At 43.0% G+C, this 23257-nt stretch overlaps 2 protein-coding genes across 7 annotated transcripts; one reads left to right on the top strand and one right to left on the bottom strand.

Annotated features, from left to right (window-relative positions):
* Positions 1 to 54: 54 nt before the first annotated feature.
* On the bottom strand, positions 55 to 13666 carry LOC127602827 (kinesin-like protein KIF2A). 3 transcript variants are annotated; one of them, XM_052069192.1, is made up of 22 exons: positions 13451 to 13666; positions 9957 to 10051; positions 9618 to 9731; positions 9199 to 9253; positions 8643 to 8756; positions 8381 to 8425; positions 6452 to 6552; positions 6265 to 6360; positions 6120 to 6174; positions 5884 to 6046; positions 5668 to 5758; positions 5526 to 5589; positions 5345 to 5436; positions 5106 to 5248; positions 4797 to 5001; positions 3125 to 3235; positions 2969 to 3036; positions 2281 to 2406; positions 1559 to 1706; positions 1131 to 1232; positions 886 to 1024; positions 55 to 783 (listed from the first exon to the last, which is right to left on the bottom strand). In XM_052069192.1, exons 1-22 carry the CDS (start codon positions 13509 to 13511, stop codon positions 698 to 700), a joined length of 2274 nt encoding a protein of 757 aa, XP_051925152.1. In that variant the 5' UTR covers positions 13512 to 13666; the 3' UTR covers positions 55 to 697. The 3 variants fall into 3 exon arrangements, with proteins under 3 accessions (XP_051925152.1, XP_051925154.1, XP_051925153.1); XM_052069194.1 differs by lacking the exon at positions 2281 to 2406; XM_052069193.1 differs by lacking the exon at positions 8381 to 8425.
* unc45b (unc-45 myosin chaperone B) lies at positions 13592 to 23077 on the top strand. 4 transcript variants are annotated; one of them, XM_052069188.1, is made up of 22 exons: positions 13592 to 13742; positions 14741 to 14845; positions 15776 to 15961; positions 16386 to 16547; positions 16648 to 16684; positions 16793 to 16968; positions 17130 to 17219; positions 17372 to 17539; positions 17630 to 17795; positions 17971 to 18141; positions 18244 to 18415; positions 18503 to 18803; positions 18952 to 19046; positions 19689 to 19830; positions 19916 to 20056; positions 20133 to 20260; positions 20662 to 20728; positions 20815 to 20928; positions 21013 to 21128; positions 21234 to 21351; positions 21451 to 21606; positions 22364 to 23077. In XM_052069188.1, exons 4-22 carry the CDS (start codon positions 16386 to 16388, stop codon positions 22634 to 22636), a joined length of 2793 nt encoding a protein of 930 aa, XP_051925148.1. In that variant the 5' UTR covers positions 13592 to 13742; positions 14741 to 14845; positions 15776 to 15961; the 3' UTR covers positions 22637 to 23077. The 4 variants fall into 4 exon arrangements, with proteins under 4 accessions (XP_051925148.1, XP_051925149.1, XP_051925151.1 ...); XM_052069189.1 differs by having other exon boundaries at positions 15776 to 15968; XM_052069190.1 differs by lacking the exon at positions 13592 to 13742 and adding an exon at positions 13782 to 13979.
* Positions 23078 to 23257: the final 180 nt, after the last annotated feature.

Below are 23257 nucleotides of genomic sequence, written 5' to 3'. Positions count from 1 at the left end.
GGTATTTTTAGGGACACCCTTTGCTCCTTGCCACAACACATGACAATTATAATGGGTGTTCTTCGCTATACATTTATTGTCGTTTTTCCATTTCCAGTTGTTTTTATAACAAATTGTAACAGGGGTGGAAAATGTTGGGACATTTGAGTTTAGAAACTATTGTCACATAGCACGAAATGGCACAAGATGTAAGTGAATCCTGTAAAAATGTTTTTCAGGGCCACAAGAGGATTTTGCTCTCCTGTTTGTTCCTCACATGTAAAAAGTGGGAGGGGGCGGACAGACTGCATATCAGACATGACTATAGAGTGACAAAAACCATGACGCCATAACATCAGTGCACATGCAGACTGTACATAGTAGCCAAGTCAACCGTAAATCGTACGTCAGTTTTGTGTGGCAAAAGTGGAAACCATGTTAAAAAAAAATCTGTTCAAAAGTACAAAGAAAATAATTTAAGAGGAACGGTTAGACGACTCCGAAACAGTCTCCACGAGAAAAAACAAAAATGAAACTATTTCCTTTCCCAAAGTGTTCTTCCTAAATTTCCTAACAAGACCATAGCGACAGTCAGTTTCTATGAGGAGTCTTAACAATTGCAATTGTTTGAGCCTGTAGGGAAGAGCCAGTCCTTGAATTTGTGCATCGACAGGCAAGTCGGTCTTAGTGGTTCTCTTTCCACCTCCTCGGTGTCTCACTAAAGAGCACGTGGCCTCTTGGGGTTGATCTGCTTGCTGGCCTTCTCCTCCTCTTGGAGAGCACAGCGGAAGGATTTCACTTTATCTGTACAAAACCAGGCAGGATAAGAGATCAGTGATGAGCGTTTTGATGGAACTGCCATGGTGCGGTTTGTCCTGGTTCGATGTGTGGCTGCTTCGGTCAAACCTCGGAGCTCGGTGAGGATGTCTATCTTTTGGTCCAGGATCTTCTCCAGCTGAGTGGCGTAAGATTCCACATCATAGTCCACCTCCTCTTCTGTCATCTTCAGGAGCTCCTTTTCATCCTCCAGCCACCGGATGGACTCCTGGAAATAGGAACAAAAGTGTTACTACTCGCGGAAGACGAATCTTTTTTTCAGTCATGAAATGAATTGCATTTGGGACCGTTTTGACTTTCTTGGATGGTCTGACCTGGAAAACAGCCCGGTGGTCCTCTAGGACCTGCTCCTCCATTTCCACCAACTGAGAAACAGCCTCGTGGAAGGAGAAGAGCTGAGGAGACACTTCCTCCTCCTGGGAGACATGGCAAAAAACATACCCAGACTGAGGAGCTTCATTGGGATTCACACAAGCTAACAAAGATATGAAATGTTGCAAAAAGCGCAAAGGGGCCGAATATTGTCGCTAGACCCTGGACATGTGCTTCTTCCTTGGTTGTGACATTTTTTGGCTTTGGCAGAGTTCTGCCCCTCCACTGTTGCTTTTATTAAGGCAGATTTTTAAATGCGGTCTAATTTTGAAACCCATAGTGTGCTTGGACGATTGAGTTACATTGTAAGTTTGTGTTAAAATCTCATATTGCCTTTGTTGGGAAGCGCAAGCAACTACAAACTACTTACATTCTGCTCACAGAGCAGCTTGAGGTCGTCTCTTTGTGGTGAACTGTTCTGCCAGTCTTCATCTAAAAAGTCCAGCTGGTTGACGGCATGGATGTTGGCACGGCCTCCTTCCATCACCTGGTTGTGGTCCACAGTAAGTTCCTTCACCCTGAAAACCAAAAGAACATTGATCTCATCAGGAGTGATCATATTTGCTGAGCAGACCCGCTTAAAGAAGCTGGTGGCTGTTAGATGGGGGGGGGGGGGGCGTTTTTGCCACATCACGGGAGGAGTGACACCATGCATGGAAAGGAACGGTTTCTGCGAATGTCAATGATCTTGCTGAGCGTTGCTCTCTTCTAAACGGAGGTTCATCCGTGCATTTTCATTGAGGTGCACCCCATTTAATCGTGACAGCAACAAGGTTCCCAACTTCCAGTTCCACTATCATGTCATGTGCGGCCACAGATGGTGATGTATGGACGGTAATTAAAGGAAAAGGATAGGAAAAAAAGGTGTCGCCATCGTAGGCAGAAAAAAAAAAAGTGGAAGGCACAGTTGGTGAATACAATTGCGAATCACATGCAGATGAAAGGAAGAAAAGCGGAAAGATGATGTTCAACAGAAAAGCTCAAATTAACCCTGTACTGTATTTGATCTCACTACGCCAGTGTAACACGTGTGTCTACCTGATTAAAAAACACATGCGTTTGTGTTTGTGTAGTGCAGTGCAAGCGCTTGACCTGCCGGGGGGAGTAGCAGCAAAGTCATCGTACTCAAAGGTATTGGTCGGAGAGTGCTCAGGGCGACTCCCCTGACCACCCTGAGAGAAGGGGATGTCGGACGGACTAATCCCAAACTCCTTCACTCTACGCCAGGGCATAGAGGGGCAGCATGGGGGATGTGGGAAAGGGAGAGGCGAGAAGATTAAAAGGGAGCAAGAGTCAAAGAGTCAGGAAAAAAAAAAAAACGACCAAGAACAAGAAGCAATTTAACCTTCATGATGAGCAAAGCTCAGTCAGCTACTATCAATCTACCTAAGTAAAGGCAACTAAGGGATATGATCCCTCCTCCCCATGACAATACACTGTAGAACAGGGGTGTCAAACTCATTTTTGTCGCGGGCCTCAATGCAGTTACGGTTTCCCTTGGAGTGCCATTATGAGTTTTGTGAAATCATATAAATGTTTAACTGCCTCCACATATTACAAGCATCGTTTTGAAATCAGAAGTCAAGAATGGCTTCGTTCAAAAATTGTCATTATGAATTATATATGACAATTAAAAATTTTAGTTCAGACTTCAGCACGCATTCTGGAAGTTGACATGCTTGCTTTGCTTTTGCGGCCCACATAAAATGATGTGGCGGGCCAGATCTGGCCCCCGGGCCGTGACTTTGACACATGTGCTGTAGAAGGTGGACATGAGCACCTGTTGGCGTAACGGAGCGTGTTGAGGGTGTTCTCGCAGGATGTCATGCCAGGAGAGATTGTTGCAATCTGCCCATACAAAGGGGAAAAAAAACATTCCAATGACGACTGTGTGAAGATACAGGAAGACGTCACTATACAGAGGTAATGCACTCACCATGCACGTACGGGAATTTTCACCAATGAATGAGTCTCGCAGGACCTGGGTGAGTTTACTGGCTCGGAACGGAGTGTGTGGCTTGTTGCGGCCGAGAGCCCTGATGCACTCCTGTAATAAGAGGAGGGAACACATACATTTTCATGTTGGAACATAGCGGTCATAAAAAAAAGACAGACTGCAAATTGAAGCACATTTGAAACAACCACATCCTATGGAAATCCCCAGACACTATTCAAATATGGCCACGGAAGCAGGCAGCGTGCCACCAGTGTCTAATGAAAAGGATGAATCTGTACCGTATTTTCACGACTATTTGACGCATCGTACTAATGGCCGCAGTCTCAGTAATGTGTGACATTTCTGTATTTTACACATACACAGGACGCATCGTACGAATAGGCGCAGTTTTACAGTGGTAAAACATACGGCAGCTTAAACATACGGCATGCATGCGCGCACTCTAACACGTTAGCTTGAAGCATACGGTAGCACGCCAAGACATACAGATAAGATAAAAACACGTTTTTAAAAAGGCAACGAAAGCAGAACTGAGTTTGGGTGTATTTTATTTAGCCATCGTACAATGTTCTCATGTTTTTCGATCAATCATCACCCAGAAATCCATCAAAGTCCTCATCCTCTGTATCAGAAGCAGAGGACTGCACATCTCAGTTGTCATTGAATGCATGCTAGTGTGAGTTGCTACGCATTGCCGAGCGGAAAGAAGGAGTAGCAACAGCAAAGTCAACATTTCTCTCGTGTGAAGCTTTCCCACATTTGAAAGTAAAGAACAGAGCGAAACATGGTGGCAGCGCGTGTGTGTGTAGAAAGAATTGAACAATTGTGCAAGTACCGTAATCCATCAAAAACGCCGCGTTCCCTCTCGTTGTTGCGTATTGTGGCGTAACTCGCCAAGCGCTGCCTCTCACTCTTTGTAAAGTTGTGTTTGCCACCGATCATCCATTGTTCCCATGCCGTTTGCAACTTTACTTTGAACGCCCGGTTGATGCCAATGTCCAGCGGTTGGAGTTCTTTAGTCAAGCCTCCGGGAATAACGGCAAGCTCAGAGTTCATTTGCTTGACTTTTTTTTCACCGCTGCTGTGAGATGGGGACGCATGCCAAAAGCATAACCGGTGGCTTTAAGTTTGAACTGAGCTTCGTAGGCGTGTCTTTTTGTCGAATTTATTTTCAGGGGTTCTTATAAACCAAAACCGGAGTTGTTTTGCAACAATGCACATTGCCACACTCTATACAAGTGTTGGTACTGGCTTGAGGCGTCCACTTACACGCCCACCCTTCACCATTGGCGGACTAGCTTGTCTGTCCTCTCTCTCCCTCTCTCGCTCTCTCTCCCTCTCCATATATGTATATATACACGACCACCCTTCCCTGATTGGCCGACTTCTTTCATGCCTGGCCACCGTCACTTCCGCCTTTTCTCTATATAAACAGCGTGTCGGCTGTCAGTCAGATTTTGGAACTCGGCGCATATAAAGGACGCTCCGCACCATAAGGCGTCCTGTCCATTTTGGAGAAAATTTAAGACTTTTAATGGCGCCTTATAGTCGTGAAAATACGGTAATTCTTTAGAAAATTCATCCATTGAGACCATTCAAGTATCCGGTCACAACAGTTAAAACGGAACGACTGCCATTTGACTCGCCAAACCTTGAGCGCCAGCAGGCTTTTGTTGATCTCCGCACCCTCCAGGCGAGTCTGGCGGTCAGCACTTGAGGTATCGGCGCCCCTCTCGTTCCCGGCCAGGTCGATGAGGGAGAATTTGCCGTGCAGCTTGCCCTTCCTCCGAAGAATAATCTGGAAGACGGCGTGGCTGCGAGACGAGTGGGCGTTGGCTGACGTCTGCCCTGATGTCCTAGAGAAAACAAAACCGGGATCGTTATGATCAACAAAGAAATCATCCGGATGGCTTTTTGACAACCATCACCACAAACGGTTTCAATTTTGAACGCTGCGCACCTGCAGCTGTTGCCCACTTCGATGAGTTTCAGGACATCATCTGTGCACTTGACCTCCTTCTCCTGAAGGCCCACAACCTGCACTTGTTGTTTTCGGTCCTCCAGCACCCTCAGTTTAGTTTTGCGATTCAGCAGGTCAAACACCTGACACAGTATACACGGTTGAATGTAGAGTGATTAGCTTGAAATAAATAAAAGCAAAAATACCATAGAAACATCGCCAATTTGTTTCTTTCGCACCTTTCCACTGTAGATTTCAAAAAAGGTTGCATACACTTGTAGCTCTAACTTCTTGTAATTGGGTTTCTTCAACATGAGAAATACATCCCGAGCTGGATACAAAGAAAGACGTTGAAAGCCAAAGTAGATGTCTTTGAAACATTGAACCAAAAACAATGTGCATATATGACCTTTGACTTACCAGCCAATGCATAAATTCCTTTTGAGCAGTCTTGGTTCTTCCCAGAAAAATCTCCGCCCATTGTCTAAAACACACAAAGCTCTTTGAGAAATTGAAAAATGACTCTGATTTCAAGATGTAGTCGACATTAAACGCTACTCACGTGAGTTTTACCACTTCCTGTTTGCCCATAGGCAAAGCAAGTGGCCATGCCCCTCTCAAATATGGTCTCCACTAATGGCCTGGCAGTGAACCTTCAGAGAACATCATACGGACAACTTCATTAGGTGCAGCCGCCTTTTTCATAAAATTAGTTGATCGGTGGAGATCGTGAAAGGAAATGCAGGAGCGGGACAAGCAACGGGGGACTAAACCCAACCTGTAAACCATCTCATTGGTGGTGGCTTCGTCAAAGGCGTAGTCAAAGCGGAAGGTTTGGTTCTCCAGGAAGCGAGTCAGGTCCACCTTCTGTTTCGGTTCGTGTACCATCACCACATCCTTGCTGGGAATCGTGATTACATCCAAATCCTTCATGGTGAGTTCTGAAACAAAGCCCAGGGAAAAATGACCGGCCCGGTCAAGACGGTGTACACGCATCTGATGAGACGGCGTTACCTTTTCTATTCAGCGGACGTTTCCTCACACATACGCATATTCTATGTTCTTCGATCTGAGCGGCACAACATGAAACGTTACATTATTGAAGGGGGTGTCATTGTACCGTACATCCTTACATCAAGAAGCAACGCTTTCTTCTCACCAAATCTGCTGTGGTCAGAGGTCGGTAATCAAGACTTGCCCGGAAATCTCGAATCATGCACATGATCTCATAATTGGGAATAGTTGTGTCCACCTCCTGCAAGAAGATTTGGAGAGACAAGATGACATCACACCGTATACCACAAACCGCTAGAAAAAAAACGGCACGTTCGTCGGCATCGATTTACCTGAGCCCTCTTTTCTCTTAGCTCCTGCTGCTGAAGCCGACGCTTCTCCCTTTTCTCCTGCAGCTTCTCGACCTCCTTCACACAGTTTGACTTCCTCCTAGCTGCCACAAGAGCCACAAGAACATTTCCATTTGCCGTGACGATGCTAGTATTGGTCAAGCAGTGCGTCCTACAAGACCCATCTCAGTCCAAGTTTCCCACTTCAAGTATTTCTCATTGCTAGTAGTTTTTTCCCCCCTCTCTCTCTCAAGGCCATCCTTTAAAAAACTCTCTGGAAGCAATGAATACGTTAGGGATCACAATGCATCCGTCAAAATAGCAGCTTTTGGGGTTTTTGATTTTCCCCACTCTGAGGTCCCCAGATCTCGGTCCATACCCACAGCAAAATATTTTTTTAATCAATCTAGACGTGTTCCAAAACGTTTGTCTCCGTAGATGAAAAATGTTCACAGGTGTATTCTTGTAAATTTGTGCGGACATGCCCTGAGATTGCAACCCCCCCCCCAAAAAAAACGACCAGATTGCTTTTTTTGCATTTAACCTATCGATGCAAATATGGATGATGCATATACAGTTGGTCATAGTCTAGTGTTGCATCTTACAACTTCTGTTTCAACTTTCAACGGTTTGTTCCTGTATGAGAGTCTAAAGCAAGGTCCACAACCTTATTTAACCTTGAGATGAACAAGAACAACTTCTTTCCACCATTACGACTATTTTATTCTATGACACTGGGTTTTGGTTTTACAATATTAAAACAGCCATCAGTCATAGACCACCACTTCACGTTTCTTTTCTGGTCTGACTATGGGTTGGGAAAAGATACTCAAATTCATTTCGCAAGTGCGTATCAACACCTGAATCTCCCCTCTGAACATTATGACAAGAGGCCACCATCTTTGCGGACTTTCTAAAAATTTGGGCATGAGCACTTCAATCGCCTCTGAAATCCTCTTAAATTTATTTAGGGGAAAAAAAACCCAACTGCTTACTTTGACCTACAGTGTTTGCACGCATCATTTGGACAGATGTCATTATTTAGTACTACCGCACTCATGGTATCCCTACGGTGCTTCACAACTCTGTATTTATGAAGTCCGAGTTGTTCTTTTTGATTGACTTGCTTGTTGCTGTAATACGACTGTGTCGCAAACTGCTGGAGACAAATTCCTTGTGTGTTCATACTTGGCCAAACAATTTCTGATTCTACTACCTCCACTGCTCATTCTCACTTCATTTGTGTGATTAAAGTTACTAAACAATATATGAGTAATTTAAACACGTTAGTAAAAGGGTGAGTCAACAGCCCGTCCTGAAGAGGTGAAATTAAAGCAATGGCCCTGGTTTACTGCAAAGCGTCACACTCCCGCTCCAAAGAAAGCACTGTGAAACAGTCTTGGCCTACTGCTAGCTCCACTTCCCAAGAACAGCAGACTATCAGAGCAGAGGGATGAATAATCTCCACTAATCTAGGAGGAATTAATGAGCTGGGTCAGCACCAAGACAAAGAAGTACAACGGGGAAGCAGCACGTGGCTAAAGGTCAACGGCAAAATAAATAGAGCAGTTGTTTATTTTATTTATTTTTTGGTGCATGTGCCTGGAAGAGTAACATTCTGTGCCAGAGGCTTTTCCTCATTTGCTTAGAGAGCCCAAAAAAACGCTCAGGGAACCAGCACAACACATTCAAGTGTTTGACTGACACCCACAAATCCTCTCTGCAGGGTATGGTTTGTATCTGGGCTACATCACCAACACACCAATGACATCACAGCTCTGAATAGTACCTGGCAGACATTTTGGGTGTGTGTACCCAAATGTACTTTAAAGGCAAGAGTACTGTCAGATTCTATTGGGAACTATGATATAACAACAACCAAAAAAAAAAAAAAATCTAAATCACTCAGGGCAATAAATGGGTGATACATACAAAGTTGTCCAATTTCCTTTCTGGTTAGCAGCTGATGGAAAGACTCTGTAATAAATGTGGTCAACAAATATAACTTCTTCAAATTGAAAGAAATGTGGTCAACAAACAACATATTCAAACTGTATCAAGTGCACATTTTTCTACATCAAAAACAGCGATCAGAGTAAAACCATTCGTAAAGCCTTACAATTTGAGTTAGCCGACTCAAACTAACACCTGCAGACCGCGCAAGGGAGCTGTAAGGTGAGAACTTCCACGTTACCATTCTGCAGCTGCTGCTGTGTGGGAGCCTGTGGGGGCTGAGGCTGCTGTGATGGAGGGGGCAGGACTGATTCAGCATGTTGAGACTGATGGGGTCGGGCCTGATTCGGAATAACTGCAAAGTGAAAAACATTACAATTAACAACAAAGACTAACTTTTTTTCTTAGTTGTTCAGTCCCCCCAGATGAATTGATCCAGAATTATGCTGATCTAATAATTAATATTTGGCCTTGCCGGAGTTTTAATTTCTCATTACAAAAAATGTTTTTAGTAAATGTATTCCTCAGCAGACTCTGCAGAAGCTGGCTACTGATCCTGATCATTTGAATCCTGCGTGTTAGAGCAGACGAATACAACATCCAGGATACCAGCCCTCGAGGACCAGAATTGCCCCCCCCTGTTCTCGGACACCTAACAGGTACTTTTCTTGTAACTTTATCATAGATTAAATCAATTGGTTACTATGTTTGGGAAGAGCAAAATAAAAAATTCACATTAACCCAAACTATAAAATAGCCATGATGAGTTTTCCCATTGATGACCCTCTGAAACAAACCTCTGCTGTCCCTGGATGGAGTGTCAATCTTGGAAGGTGCTATCGTCCCGCGGTTCTGCAAGCAGAAACCAAACCTTGTCAGTGAGCCAACACATTATTAAAGTCTGAGCTACATTCCGTTTTGATCCTCTTCAGCATTCCTCGTTCACTACCTTAATTACATACCTAGTTCAAGCCTGTGGGACAAGATTAGTCCTGATTACAACACAGGCCTCTTTTAATCACACGTCAGCGTGAGCGACTTTGTCAATTCAACAAAATGCTTTGTCAAGCCGCGCCTACTTTTTTCAAACGCGGCAGTAAGAACATTACTCAAATGTAGTCACTAAGACAAAAAGTATGTTCTCCCATCAGGCTGTCTCAAATGTTGTTTTTTTTTTCATTTGCAGGGTTAAGTAATACGAGCACACAAGACTCACCTTTGCTATTTTATTAACCTTCACCCCTGTAGTCGGAGGAGTCTCCGGACTCCGGACAATCTCTTCGTCCGGCCCCACGTCTGGGTTAAGTGTAAATATACTCTCCAAATCAATCTGATCGGTAAGAGGACAGTGACGAGTCAATTACGAGCAAGCCAAAGCTTCAAAAGCCAAACCTGGCTCTACAAGAAGTGTCTTCTGGATCTAGTTCCTTCACTTTGGTTGCGTAATCATCATCAAAACTCTTTGACATCTTCTCATGAATTATTCAGAGCTTTAGAAAACGAGGCCTGCTATGTCGCCGCTGGTACGTTGAAGCAGTAGTAATTGGTGGTTTACCTCTTTCCCTTTTGTGTCTCCATTCTCTATCCACTCCACCGTGACGCTTTCATTGTCCTCGTTCAGGGATGTCACCATCGCCTCATGTATGCGTCCTGTCCAAGAGTTAAGATACAAAATTGTGACCAATCGTTGAGTATGTGGCACAAGAGGGGCTACTATGTTTGTTGTTGGCATGTCTGTCAGCTCAAAATCGGGCTACATTTGTGGAGTCTGATGTCGGTATTGGACTAACTGTGCCATACTGTACCGATTAAATTCTTACTAAAATGATGAGACATTTGTGGCACCAACAACTACTGCTGCTCCTACTTCAATGAGTTCTGGCATGGATTTTCAAAGTCTCTAATTCCACAGATAGCGTTCTTTCAGAAGTCGGTCATTCCGAGATTATGATGGGGATAATGAGGGAGTGAAAACTGTCTTTCCACAAAATTCCCCCGCAGGTGTTTATGTACATCCTGCAAATATAGGTCACATAGTTGCTTCCACTGGTTCTTCACCGTGGTCGGCAACCATACCGTACGTGGCGAAACTACGTTTTTCAAATTGGTTGAGGCTTTAGTCAGTGCTTTCATTCATCACCTTCGTGATGTATGAGGGCATGGTATTCCCATTGGGCAACAAAACGCGCTGCAGATCCCTCTTCTGCTGGAAAATCTGCGTGAATCAGCTCGCTCCAGTTTTTATGCAAAAATTTTCAACAGATCTTGAGAGCTGTGTTCATTCCCATCCTGCTTGAAACGCTCCGGCATTATCTGCAATTTTGAGACTCCATGACAACAACCCTGTTGCTCTGACGTGTGGTGTTGAAGTCCTTTGAACCCCTCATGCTGAAACCACCTAAGAAGTGTTAAATGACCTCTGCTAGACCCCTTGCAGTTTGCCTGCCAAGACAATAGGTTGGTGGATGATGCAGTCAATTTGAGGCTGCACTTCATCCTTTAAATTTGCAACGACAAAGGGACCTATGTAGGCATCCTGTACAATAACGTGAGCTCTGTATTCAACACCATCATCCCTAAACTCCTCTTCTCCAAATTGTTCCAGCTAAGCGCCTCTCCTGCCGCTTGCCGGTGGATTAAGGCTTCAAGACAGGCAGGACACACAGCAGGTGAGGTGGGGAGAAACCACCTCATCCACACGCACAATCAGCACCTCTGAGACTCAAGTTCCTGGGAATTAGTCCCGCTGGACCTGAAGTGGGAGGCCAACATCAACATTCTACTTCATTCTCAAAAAGGCCCAACAGAGGATCCTGTGGCTGCTGAGGAAGCACGGCCTGTCACTTGAGCTGTTGACGCAGTTCCAAGCAGCATTTACTGAAGCCATCACTGTCTGGTTTGATGCTGCTAAAAAGGACAACATCCATCTGCAACGAACAATTAGGACTGCCGAGATGTTCATCGGTTGCCACCCTACGCACTCATGAGGACTTGCACGCTGCAAGAACTAAGACAGTGACATTGTGCCAGTTTTGATCATCTCAGCACCATTGGCACACAGCATCAATATTACCGCACAAGAGGTCATCTTAAATGGCCTGGCAACCATCATTATTATTATTATAAACATAATTCTCAACAATTCATGACCTGAGCAAACAATTCTTATGCACACCACTGAAAACGGTATGACACTTTACCGTTTTATTTAAATCTACCCATCTAACACATTTAAAGATTAACTTGATGAGTGACTGTAAAGCAGGATCTCTGATACTTCATCAGAGAGCCTGACCTCTCAAATGGTTTGCGGATTAAACATACATCCTCCAAATGTCTTCCCAGAAAAGTGGAAACTGCTGGAGGGAAGACACCAACTCCCTATTGTCTTAGACGTTATGAGAATCTTATAAAAAACACAACTGTACTTTTCTTTATTTATATTGCCATGAGCTACATTGCAAAGTCACACACTGGGTTCTGTCATAGCAGCTCATCTGAAAGAACCCATTGTGCCCACTGTGCCCCACTTTAATACTAAAACCAGGCCGATACTTCCCAGTGCTTGAAGAGGCTCGAACGAACGGGTGTATCTAACAATGATAAGACAGAGGAACAAACAAAAGGCTCGTCACTAACATCTTAAATGTCAATCGATGGTAGAAGGTCAAAATGTTGAATAAATGCATCTTAATCACCAACATGTTTGGTTTGTATGCTATTATATGATTATTTGTTGTTCTCAAGAAGAAATATGCACCTTAAAAAAAGCATAGGGGGTGGTGTCAGAATTAAGGATGCTGGCTACAACAGATGGGGTGTTGGCCTGAATATGGCGAGAATCTGCACGAGTCTCACCATCACCCCCTGCTGAGAGGGAAATCCTTGGTCTGGATGCAAAACCAGCCAACTGAGAAGTGTGCGACTGAATCGCTTTGCTCCTTGTTCCTGTGCACCATTGCTGATACATTTTACATGTTTAGGGACTGATTGTGAGAACATGTCATTGTATTCTAATAACAAAAAAGATCAGTGTCTCCACATCTGTGTCACTAATAGCATGAAGATCATTGTGCTGACACCTTTTTTGTTTTTAAAAAAACCCTTAAGCTCTCCGGAGAATGTTTTCCAATCACAGAAAATCACACACAGAAAGCCCATCTAATGAGACAAACAAAAACAGTTTTTAAAAATTCTATTGAACACCTTAGCGTTTTGGGGGTTCAATAACAACCCCACTGAGATGGTTTTTTTAAATTACATCGTGCGCTGGATAAAATGCTCTTATGTGCCAATCTGTACTATCACTGCTATGTGGGTCCCCAGCCTCTGCCATTAAGCAGTACGGTGAAGGTTTAAGAAAAAAAAGACAAGAAAAAAACAAAGGATAATAGTATACTGACTATGACTTTAAGAATACAGTCTTGACTTTAATGCCATTCCACGTTATATCTCTTGATGTTCTGGTCATCACTGAGTTTCCATAGCAACTACCATTTACAAGGTCGAGCTCCCTCCATTAACACTTGGGCAAAGCAAACCGAGTACGAAAACTACATTTCAAAGGGACGACTCGTACGGTTCAAAAATTGATACGTTGACAGATCAATGACATCCCGTTTCGGATCTCCGGTAAGAAGCCGGTCACGTTAGCATGAGCTATTAAGCTAATCCCCTGTTAATGCTGCGTAATGAAGCATTCCCCAGTTAGGCTGAAAATGTGAGACTATCGGAATAAAAGACGTTAAAAACAGACGTTATGGTGGCCAATATTCATATCGTGCTATGTCCTTATAATGGCGTGTTTGTTGTGATTTGGTTCAAAATGAGGATGCCGTCTGACCGTCATGTCGGATGAATCAAAATCACGAATGAATGAGTCTTGATGGGGAAACATAAAATATTCCATCATGTTGTCATTTTCCCCCTACCGAGCGTTAGATGTCGTTCATCAGCTGCATTCAGCAGCACCACAGCAACAAAGATCCCCAAACAACTTGGGCCAGACACTGCGTCGCAGACAAGAAGAGCAGCTCGCCTCTAACTTACCATCACTGCGCTTTATTTCCACATACGTGCCAACGGCGAGCTTCCCAAACACCACGGCCATTCTACATTCCCCGTATAAATTCACAAGTAAACGGCTACAAAGCTATAAGCGAGGTGGGAGAAGCAACCTCTTGGCAAATGGGGAGGGAAAGCGTCAAGAGTGGCCGCAGAAGCTCCAGCTCACAGGCCAGTTCCGGTGCAGCGTGAGTGCACTTCCTGTCACCAACCGGAAGTAAACAAAAAACCGCGCTGTCCGGCTTAGTTGGTTCCCACTTCTCACTGCACTACGACAGTAAGTGTCTGATGTGATCTCTCTAAAGCAGCGACCGTACTTTATGAAATGACGCCAATGATAGACTGTTTAATCACTTTGATACACTAATCAGAGCGAGTTACGAATGTTGGCAAGCGTCACGCGCCGTTTTTATTCTGGTTAGCTTTTATTGTGTGGTTAAAGCCACCCGTCATCATGAACTGGACCTCTGTTTCTGAATTGACCTCATTTTAGAATGGGCGAGAACGAGCATTGGTCTGTATCTATCATTTGTTTAGCATGTGCAATTTTGTTGTTGATTATGTTGAACAATAAAAATGCTCGAAAATATTAAAAACAATAAAAATAGTAATGTTACCCAAAATATTAACAAACGCTCTTTATGATCAAAACCTCAAATAATACCCTTCAGCTTGACATAATCACAGCTGTGGACTTTTTTGATTATGAATGCTGTCAGGCAGATATTAATTTTACAACAGTTATCAAATTGCCATACATATTTCTAAATAAAGTCAAATTCAGACTCCAAAGTGTCACATTTGCAGACAAAAGGGCGAATAAACGTTAGCAAGCTTTTAGAGATGTTAATCTGTTTCCTGGCTACTGTCGACGTACCTTTGAGCAAGACATTGCCACCTACCCACTGAAACAGCTCAAGAATTGTTGCACTTTGTGCACGCCTTTAACTCTGATCTCTCCTTGAATGCTTGCGTGTGTGATTTGGTTCCGTATGTGGTGTGACACAAAATACAGCCAGAATAATTTTAACTTCTCTTTGAGGGATTGTAAACAGTACAATAAATAAAAACAAAGTTAATTGAGGTCAAATTAGAAACACTTAACAATATGATGTAGGGCGGTTTTACACCGCTAACTACAACTATGGTTGAAAAAGACCTTGTTAAATTATCACACTTGTGACAAATTATTAACATGTAAATTAATATAATTTTAACAAATACATATTTTATTATGTACTCTTTAACTTTTGTGACTGTGCTTAATCTTTTTAGATGTAACCTACAGTTCCTCAAGCAAGTGAAGAACATAAATTGAAGTATGGCAAAACATGCTGTCAACTCCCAAATCAGATATTGGATGTTCCATATCTCTCCATTGTAAGTCATCTGTTCCTAAAAAGTATTACCATTGCCATCATTGTGAAGCGGCTCGTATCTCAGGCTCATGGAGATTTTCTGTGTTTTATGTTTGGGAAGCAGGGTACTACAGTATTTTAATTTTTTTGGTACTCGCACTGAAGGTTAAAGATGTGCTCATAGCTCTGTGGTCACTTGTATTATTAGATTTAAGTATATTTTTCAATACTCTTTGGCCAAATTTAGTTAACATGGTTTTTATATCAAGCATAATTGTGATGTTTATCATCCTTTCATTGAAAATCTAGAACTCAGAATAAAAAAAAAAAATTAGCATGAAAATCTATTATTCACACACACACACACACACACATGCACACGCACACACACACGCACAGGCACACATGCATGCACGCACACCAGCCAAGCCACCATGGCCCCAGCAGAGAGCCTCTGAGTTGAACTAATTTCATAGTTCTAAGTTCCTTGGGTCATGCATTTCTTGTCAACATGTAGTTCTTACTACGACTACAGTATTAGTCCACACTATGTCATAGACCACAAACAAAATATCAACAGACACACATGTCAATTAACCCTACTTATTACCCTCTCTGCTGACTCCCCCTTCCACACTTGTCTTTCTAGAAGCAACGAGGTTACTCTGGTGGTCCTCCAGCTGTCAACCCCCCACCCCAACACACACACACACCCCCGCCACCCCTCCTACTTGCATCAGACTTTGCGAGGGAGTTCTCAGCTGTTTGCGCCCTAAATAAACCTTATCAGGAGGAGACCAACTTTGAGAGTGGTGTTGCATTCGTCAGATATACCTCAAATATTTGCATTACTTTAAAGTTCCTGCAGTATTATTATCTGCAACACGACTACTCTTAAAAGTTGACGAGAAACCTGGAAGTAGAGCGTTTTTGTTTGGTTTTGTTTTCCCAGGGGAGCTTGCATCTTGGTCCCCCCCGCATTTATCATGACTGGGCCACCGTGAGTTGGCCCACCTCATTGTGACGACAAATATAAATGGGTGTCTGAGTGGCGGCAGCGTCATATGGTGTCAGTCTCATCTGACTGGAGTTCGAGGAGCGGCAATTGGAAGAAATACTGACTTGAAAGAGGAACACGGTAAACGGTGTTGCATATATTGTGTTTGTTTGTGTGGGGGTGTATTCAAGCATGTTGGTGGTGGGGGGCATATATAGTTAGAATGAGATCAAGAGTGCAAAAGATGTGAATCTGTCCATTCGGTCAGCAGCATTTGTTTGACTGCTCCCGGCATCGTGCCCATAAAAGGCCTCAGGGTGGCCATTTAAAGTTACAGATAGCATGTGCATGTGATAGCATGTGCTTAGCCATTTGCTACTAAAGACCCAGTTCAGCAGGACACTGATTACAAGCAAAGGTGAGAATCAATAAATTAAACAAATCTATTGAAATATGTTATTTCAATTTTGATCCATATGATATTGGTTGCGGGCTCTTGCGTTGAATTCTTTAATGCTTGACGATCGAATGATTGTATGCCTTGTGACTCAAACTTTTCTAACAGATGGGAGACCTAATCCAGTTAAAAGATGAGGGAAACAAACATTTCCAAGCGGGAGATATTGACAAGGCGATTGAGTGTTACACCAAAGCAATCAGTCTGTGTCAGGACAAGAAAGTGCTGGCTGTTATTCACCGAAACAGAGCTGCCTGCTATTTGAAAAAGGTAAGGAGTTGTAACTGATGTAATACTTTTTCAAAAAGTGTTGTATAGTACTAATTTGGAAATCAGTCTTACAAATTTGATTGTTTTAACATCTTGCCAGGAAAAGTATTCCAGTGCAGCCTCGGATGCATCCAAAGGTACCGAATAGTAATAAATGAACATTAAACACAAACTAAGAAAAAAAAGACAAACAAATTAACCTCTGCACAAACATTGAAAGTTTGTCCTCTGTTCATTTTATACAGCCATTGATGTTGATGCGGCTGACATTAAAGCCTTGTACCGGCGCTGCCAAGCTCTGGAGAAGCTTGGAAAACTCGACATGGCGTTCAAAGATGTACAGAGATGTGCCACCATTGAACCCAAAAACAAAACTTTCCTGGAGACTCTCCGGAGGCTGGGGGCTGAAATCCAGAGCAAGGTCAGTATTGAATGGAGCACACCCACACGTATGTCACAATACACAAAGTATATAAATGTATACTAGATAAAACTGTTTCATATTATAATGGTGCCAACCCATGTCCAAACAAAATGGAGATATTATCAAAAATTCATTTCTATTTGTGCTTTCATTCACAGCTCAAAACAACATTCTCCACAGATTCAAGGGTACAAAACATGTTTGATATTCTCCTTGATGAAGAACCGGAAAAAGACAAGAAGGAAAAGGTGAACATTTTTTCTGTTAGCTGAAAATACACCTCATATTAACCTGTTCCAATTATCGAATGAAAACGAGATTCTATCTGTTGATTTTAGATCACAACACTTTACTTACTGTATATCTATATAAGTCATATTTTCCTTTTGTTGTTGTGAAGGCTGCCAACAACCTGATCGTACTGTCCAGAGAGGATGCAGGAGCAGAGAGAATCTTCCAGAATAATGGCGTACCTTTGCTCCTCAACATGATTGAGACAGGAAAACCAGAGATGGTCCTCGCCGCTATTCGTACTCTTTCGGGAATGTGCACAGGACACAAAGCTCGTGTGAGGATTAAATCTAAATATACAGCATTGCTGACCGTCTGATAATAAGATCGTTTAAAAGTACATTTCTCTTCACGTTGCACTTTACAGACGATGGCCATTATTCACATGGTGGGCATTGATAAATTGTGCAGCATTATGGCGCTTGAGAATGAGGAGATTGCTCTGGCAACCTGCAATCTCTTCCAATGCATCAATGACTCCCTCACGGGTGGCGATAAAAGAGAATATGGGAAAGAAGAGTCCTTGGTTTTAGGTGAGACTTATCCGTAATTGTTATTTATCATCGATTGCAAAAGAAAGTACATGGTCGTTGATGCGCTTGATGACCGCTAACACAATCTACTCGCCACCTGAAATAAATAGCAAATCTTTTCAAGTATGCAGATTAACGTTTTCATGAAGTGTTACGTCTTTTTTTTTCAACACAGATGCCTCGAAAGATCTGAAGACTATTCTCCTGTCTTTGCTGGAAATGGTTGGCAGTAAAAAGGTTTCCGGCCATGGCAGAGACCAGGCGCTGAACCTCCTGAGCAAGAACGTCCCTCGCAAAGGAAAAAAAGAGCCAAACAACTCAAGGACCCTCTTCACCGTTGATCACGGTGAGCCAGAAGAGATCTGATTATCTTTGGGGATAAACAAAGCATGCACAGCCTATTTAAGCCATCAATTTTGTTCATCTTTTCTTTTTTCTCCCCACCCAGGTCTGAAGAAGATCCTCAAGGTGTGCGGTCAGGTTCCTGAACTACCCGACCAGTTGCCCTTGACTGAGAACACTCAGTTGATTGCCAGCGTACTCCTCAACCGGCTCTATGATGACTTCACGTGTGACCCAGAGAGAAACAACTTCAGGGATATTTGTGATGAGTACATAAAGTATGTTCATAAAATCCCTCTCATCATTTCAGACACCAGCTGGTTGATATATTCTTGCCTCCGCTGACATCTTCCCCTATTCTACAGATCTAAAATTGACCCTAACGACATGGACAAAACAATCCACGCCATCAACGTGATCTCGGGGCTTCTGCAAGGTCCGTTTGAGGTTGGGAACGCCTTGGTCGGAAGGCAAGGCATCATGGAGATGATGGTCGCGCTGTGCGGCTCTGAACGCGAGGTGGACCAGATGGTCGCAGTGGAGGCGCTCATCCATGCCTCGACAAAGATGAACCGCGCCAGCTTCATCATCACCAATGGTGTGTCCATGCTTAAGGACATCTATAAGAAGACCAAAAACGAGAAGATTAAAATACGCTCGCTGGTGGTGAGTGTACCGTGAATTGAGAGTAGAAAAACAACACACTGGAGAGAAACACTCTTGTCCTCTTTAGGCATGAAAAAAAAAGATTATTTTTGCACTTTGTGTTCCAGTAAATACTTTTTTGGATTCAAATTCCCCATCTCCTCTGCAGGGTCTCTGCAAACTGGGCTCAGCCGGAGGTGATGACTACAGTTTAAGACAATTTGCTGAGGGCTCCACTGAGAAGTTAGCCAAGCAGTGCAGAAAGTGAGATTTCACACACATCAAAGTTATGAAAGTGAATTCACTTGCTGTTGAAAAAAAATCTGTGAAATTCATTTCATAATCACGGGAACATACAATGTTTATTATTACTTGGACCAAAGTATTTGGATACCTGACACATAAAGGAGGTGAAAATGGAAGCGATTGTGCAGCTAGTATTCTCTAAACATCACAAAAAGTTTGAAACCCTCCTCAAAACTCACTTGTATTCTTTGGCATTCGACTCAGCATGACTTAGATTTGTTCTTGGTTTCTACTGTCTTTATTACCGATTTGTTTTACTGTACATGTTAAATTGCTCCATGTACAGCACTTTGTATGCAGCGATGGCTGTTTGAAAGTGCTCTACAAATACAGTTGACTTGACTTGAAACATGGAAAAATGTAAATTTAAGGGGTCTCGTTCCATTTAAAACTCATTCAGTACCAGCCAATTCTGGACCAAGTCTGAAAAGACGTTTAAAAATGTCTTTGGGAATGAATGAGTTAAGAGGGGTCCCTCACTACTTTTGACCTAATAGTGTCCCTGTTATTGGTCATCAAATTTTTGTTAAAATGTTTTATCAAAGCACGTATCAGATAGTCTGTACATAAAAACTAACGGGTTATTATTTTCTCTTCTAGGTGGCTTTGCAATCCTATGATTGATACCAAAACAAGGAAATGGGCTGTCGAGGGTTTGGCTTACCTAACTAACGATGCCGATGTCAAAGATGACTTTGTTGAGGATGAGCAAGCATTGAAAGCCATGTTTGAATTGGCCAAGGTTGAACATTGACAAATAAAAACTAGATGCTAATGCCCATATAAGATTTGACATTCAACATCATTTTCCCTCTTTTAAATTTCAGTCTCAAGATAAGACCATCATATACGCAGTTGCCTGCACCTTGGTTAACTGCACCAACACCTATGAGAAGAAAGAGATCATCCCCGAGCTGGTACAGTTGGCAAAGTTCTCCAAACAGCACGTGCCTGAGCAACACCCCAAGGTACAACAACCCGTGAACCCCGATGCACGCATTATCAACGCGCACACTCTACATTATGACTCAAACATGATTTCAGGACAAGAAGGACTTCATTGAGAAGAGAGTGAAGCGACTTCTCAAGGCCGGAGTCACATCTGCCCTCGCTGTAATGGTCAAAGCAGACAGTTCCATTCTGACGGACCAGACCAAGGAGATGCTTTCAAGGTACGAAAAAAAGAATACTCCATATTGTTGAGAATGAGAAAATAATCATGAGTAAATAATGAGTGTCATGGTTCCCTAACTGTGTGGGCCGAGGGAAGCACTTTACAACGGTACGTGTGAGCTACGATAGATAACAGACTGCAAAAGTGCGTCGCATGCCGTGTCAGGCTGTTGCTTATCATGGCACGCGTGTGTATGTGCGTGCGTGGTAACGGCTCGATCGCGAGAGGTTGGTTGATCGAAAAGTCGATCTTCGGTCCAAATAGTTTGGGCATCCCTGATATAAACAGTAAATTGATGTGATCCCAACCTAACCTTTGCAGTCATTTTTTTTACAGCACATCAACTCACTTACAATGGGTTTCAACATTTCTTCTTGTTTTATTGTCTTTACCCTTAAGGGTTTTCTTGGCATTGACGGAGGACCCCAAAGATCGTGGTATCATTATTGCCCACGGTGGAGGAAAGGTGAGTTGAATTTTTTTGGGTGGTCAACATATAAAAGTCACCAGAGGGGGAAAGCTATTGAGATGCACATTTGGCTCTGCCCTCAGGCGTTGATCCCTCTGGCTCTGGAAGGCACAGAGGCTGGAAAAGTGAAGGCCTCTCACGCACTCGCCAAAATTGCATCCATTTCAAACCCAGAGATCGCCTTTCCCGGTGAACGAGTAAGAAAACGACTCGCACAATTATTATTTGTATACTCTCCTTGAGGGAAATGGACATCGTTTTAACCTGTCTTCCTTTCTCAGGTGTATGAGGTGGTGAGGCCCTTAGTCAACCTTCTTCACGCAGACAGAGATGGGATCCAAAATTTCGAGGCTCTTCGAGGCCTCACCAACTTCGCTGGTTTCAGTGAAAAACTAAGGTATTGCTACATCTTCTAGCCCCCTTGTAATATTGTTGCATACGTGACTTGATTACAGTTTTTCGATAACTGCCTTTTCTTTGGTTCTATATCCGGCTTTTGTAGGACAAAGATCGTGAAAGAAAATGCGCTACCCGATATTGAGAGCTACATGTTTGAGGAGCATGAGCAGATCAGACAAGCTGCCACTGAATGCATGTGCAATCTTGTGACATGTAAAGATGTAAGAACAACGAGTCGATAAGAGCAACCCACACATTTTGACATTTACAGTACAAGATGTTTTGAGTTTACTGACGTGTAGCACGTCTTTCGTTTGTAGGTCCAAGAGCGCTACCTGGAGGACGGTAATGATAAACTAAAGCTGCTGGTACTACTTTGCGGGGAAGATGATGACAAGCTTCAGATCGCCGCAGCCGGAGCGTTGGCTATGCTGACTGCTGCTCAGAAGAAGCTCTGCACCAAGATTACTCTTGTGGTACGTATCACAAGACCGCACATGGGAATTTGGTAGGCAGCATGGGTCTGCTTGGCGTAAAAACTGGCACATCCTTATTTTTGTGCCGGGCCATGTCTAGTTTATCACGTTTGGGAATTTGGCAGACCGCGCTGCGCCGTGCTGGGCGTTGTGGCGGACCGAGGGCATTTTCTTTTACATGCTCCTGGTTCACCTGACAATTGGGTGATGGAAAGTCGACCCGCTCTGAGCAGGTCTAAGTTGTGGCTCACATGGTGTGACGTGATTTGGGGTGATTTGATCGAGGCACAGAAAGACGGTGCACTCCTGCTGATGCGTGGTGGATGTCATTGTATTTCATTCATAAACAATTACAACAAGGGGCATTGCACCCTCTGAATGGTTGTAGAAATCAATTAATTGAATGCATCGTTATCATTATATGGATTGTATCTTGAAAAATATGTAAATACCAAACAGCCAACGAAGAACAACTGAGAAAGGACATATATTCACATTTTGAAGCAAGAAACAGTCACTATTTTGAGTTTAGAAGCTGAAATCTGATTAGACAAAAAATAGGACATAAACATAGAGCTAAAAGTAATGCTATGAAATGAAGCGTCGACAGGAATAAATGAAACCAATTTCACAGCCGTTATATCAAAATTTAGTTTGGAAATGCTGCTCAGTGTCTCTTGGTATTCTTTCGGTCAGAAGAGACATACATGACCACACCGTTGCTGCAATAACATTAAATGAGTCTCCCTCTCAACAGACCGCCCAGTGGCTTGAGATCCTACAGAGATTGTGTCTACACACCAACCCAATGATCCAGCACCGCGGCCTCGTGACGGTGAACAACATGCTCAATTCGGACAATGGTGAGCTGGCCAAGAAACTCATTGAGAGTGAGTTGCTGGAAATCATGTCGGTGATCGGCAAAGCAGCAGACAATCCCAAGAGGCAGGATGCCATCGACACGGCACGGTTATGTCTGGTCAAAGCTATGGACCTGGGTCTCATTAAACCCTTTTCCACTCCTTCTTAAACGCTGGCCATAAACACAGCCGCGGCAGTAGACGTTCTTCCTTCTTTCTTTTGTTTGTTTTGAACAGATTTTTCCACAGAGAGATTATCACTTAATGATTGATATCGCTGAATATTGCGTAATATTATTAACAAGAGCACACAAGGCACAGAGCTCTGCTGATGTTTAAACATTTATCACCTTCAAAATCACAGTAACACCTGATTTTAATTTTATTTTAGTTTTTGTTCTTTTGGATTCAGAAGTTCAGGATATTACAATGTTAACTTGTTTACCTTGTGACTGAATGGTTTACCTACATAGGATCTCTGAGAATATAAAATAATTACATAATCTATGTTTTAATGTGCTTGAATTGTGTTCAATCCCATAAACTTCTCTCATGTGACTACTACATGTAATTATTTGAATGATCTAAAACAATTAAAAGTTTGTTCTTTTTTTTCTTTCCTTTTTCTACCCTACACACACGCACGCACGCACACGCATACGCACACACGCACGCACGCACACGCACACGCACACACGCACACACGCACACACGCACACACAAAACGAGTTATTGAAATTCTGGCAGCCCATTTCCAGGTGCTTTGGATGCAATGATGATGACTTTGGAGC

The sequence above is a fragment of the Hippocampus zosterae genome, chromosome 6, assembly GCF_025434085.1.
Source record: "Hippocampus zosterae strain Florida chromosome 6, ASM2543408v3, whole genome shotgun sequence".
NCBI classification, from domain to species: Eukaryota; Metazoa; Chordata; class Actinopteri; order Syngnathiformes; family Syngnathidae; genus Hippocampus; species Hippocampus zosterae.
Note: the sequence above shows the minus strand (reverse complement) of the source record. Positions and strands in the feature narration are given on the sequence as shown.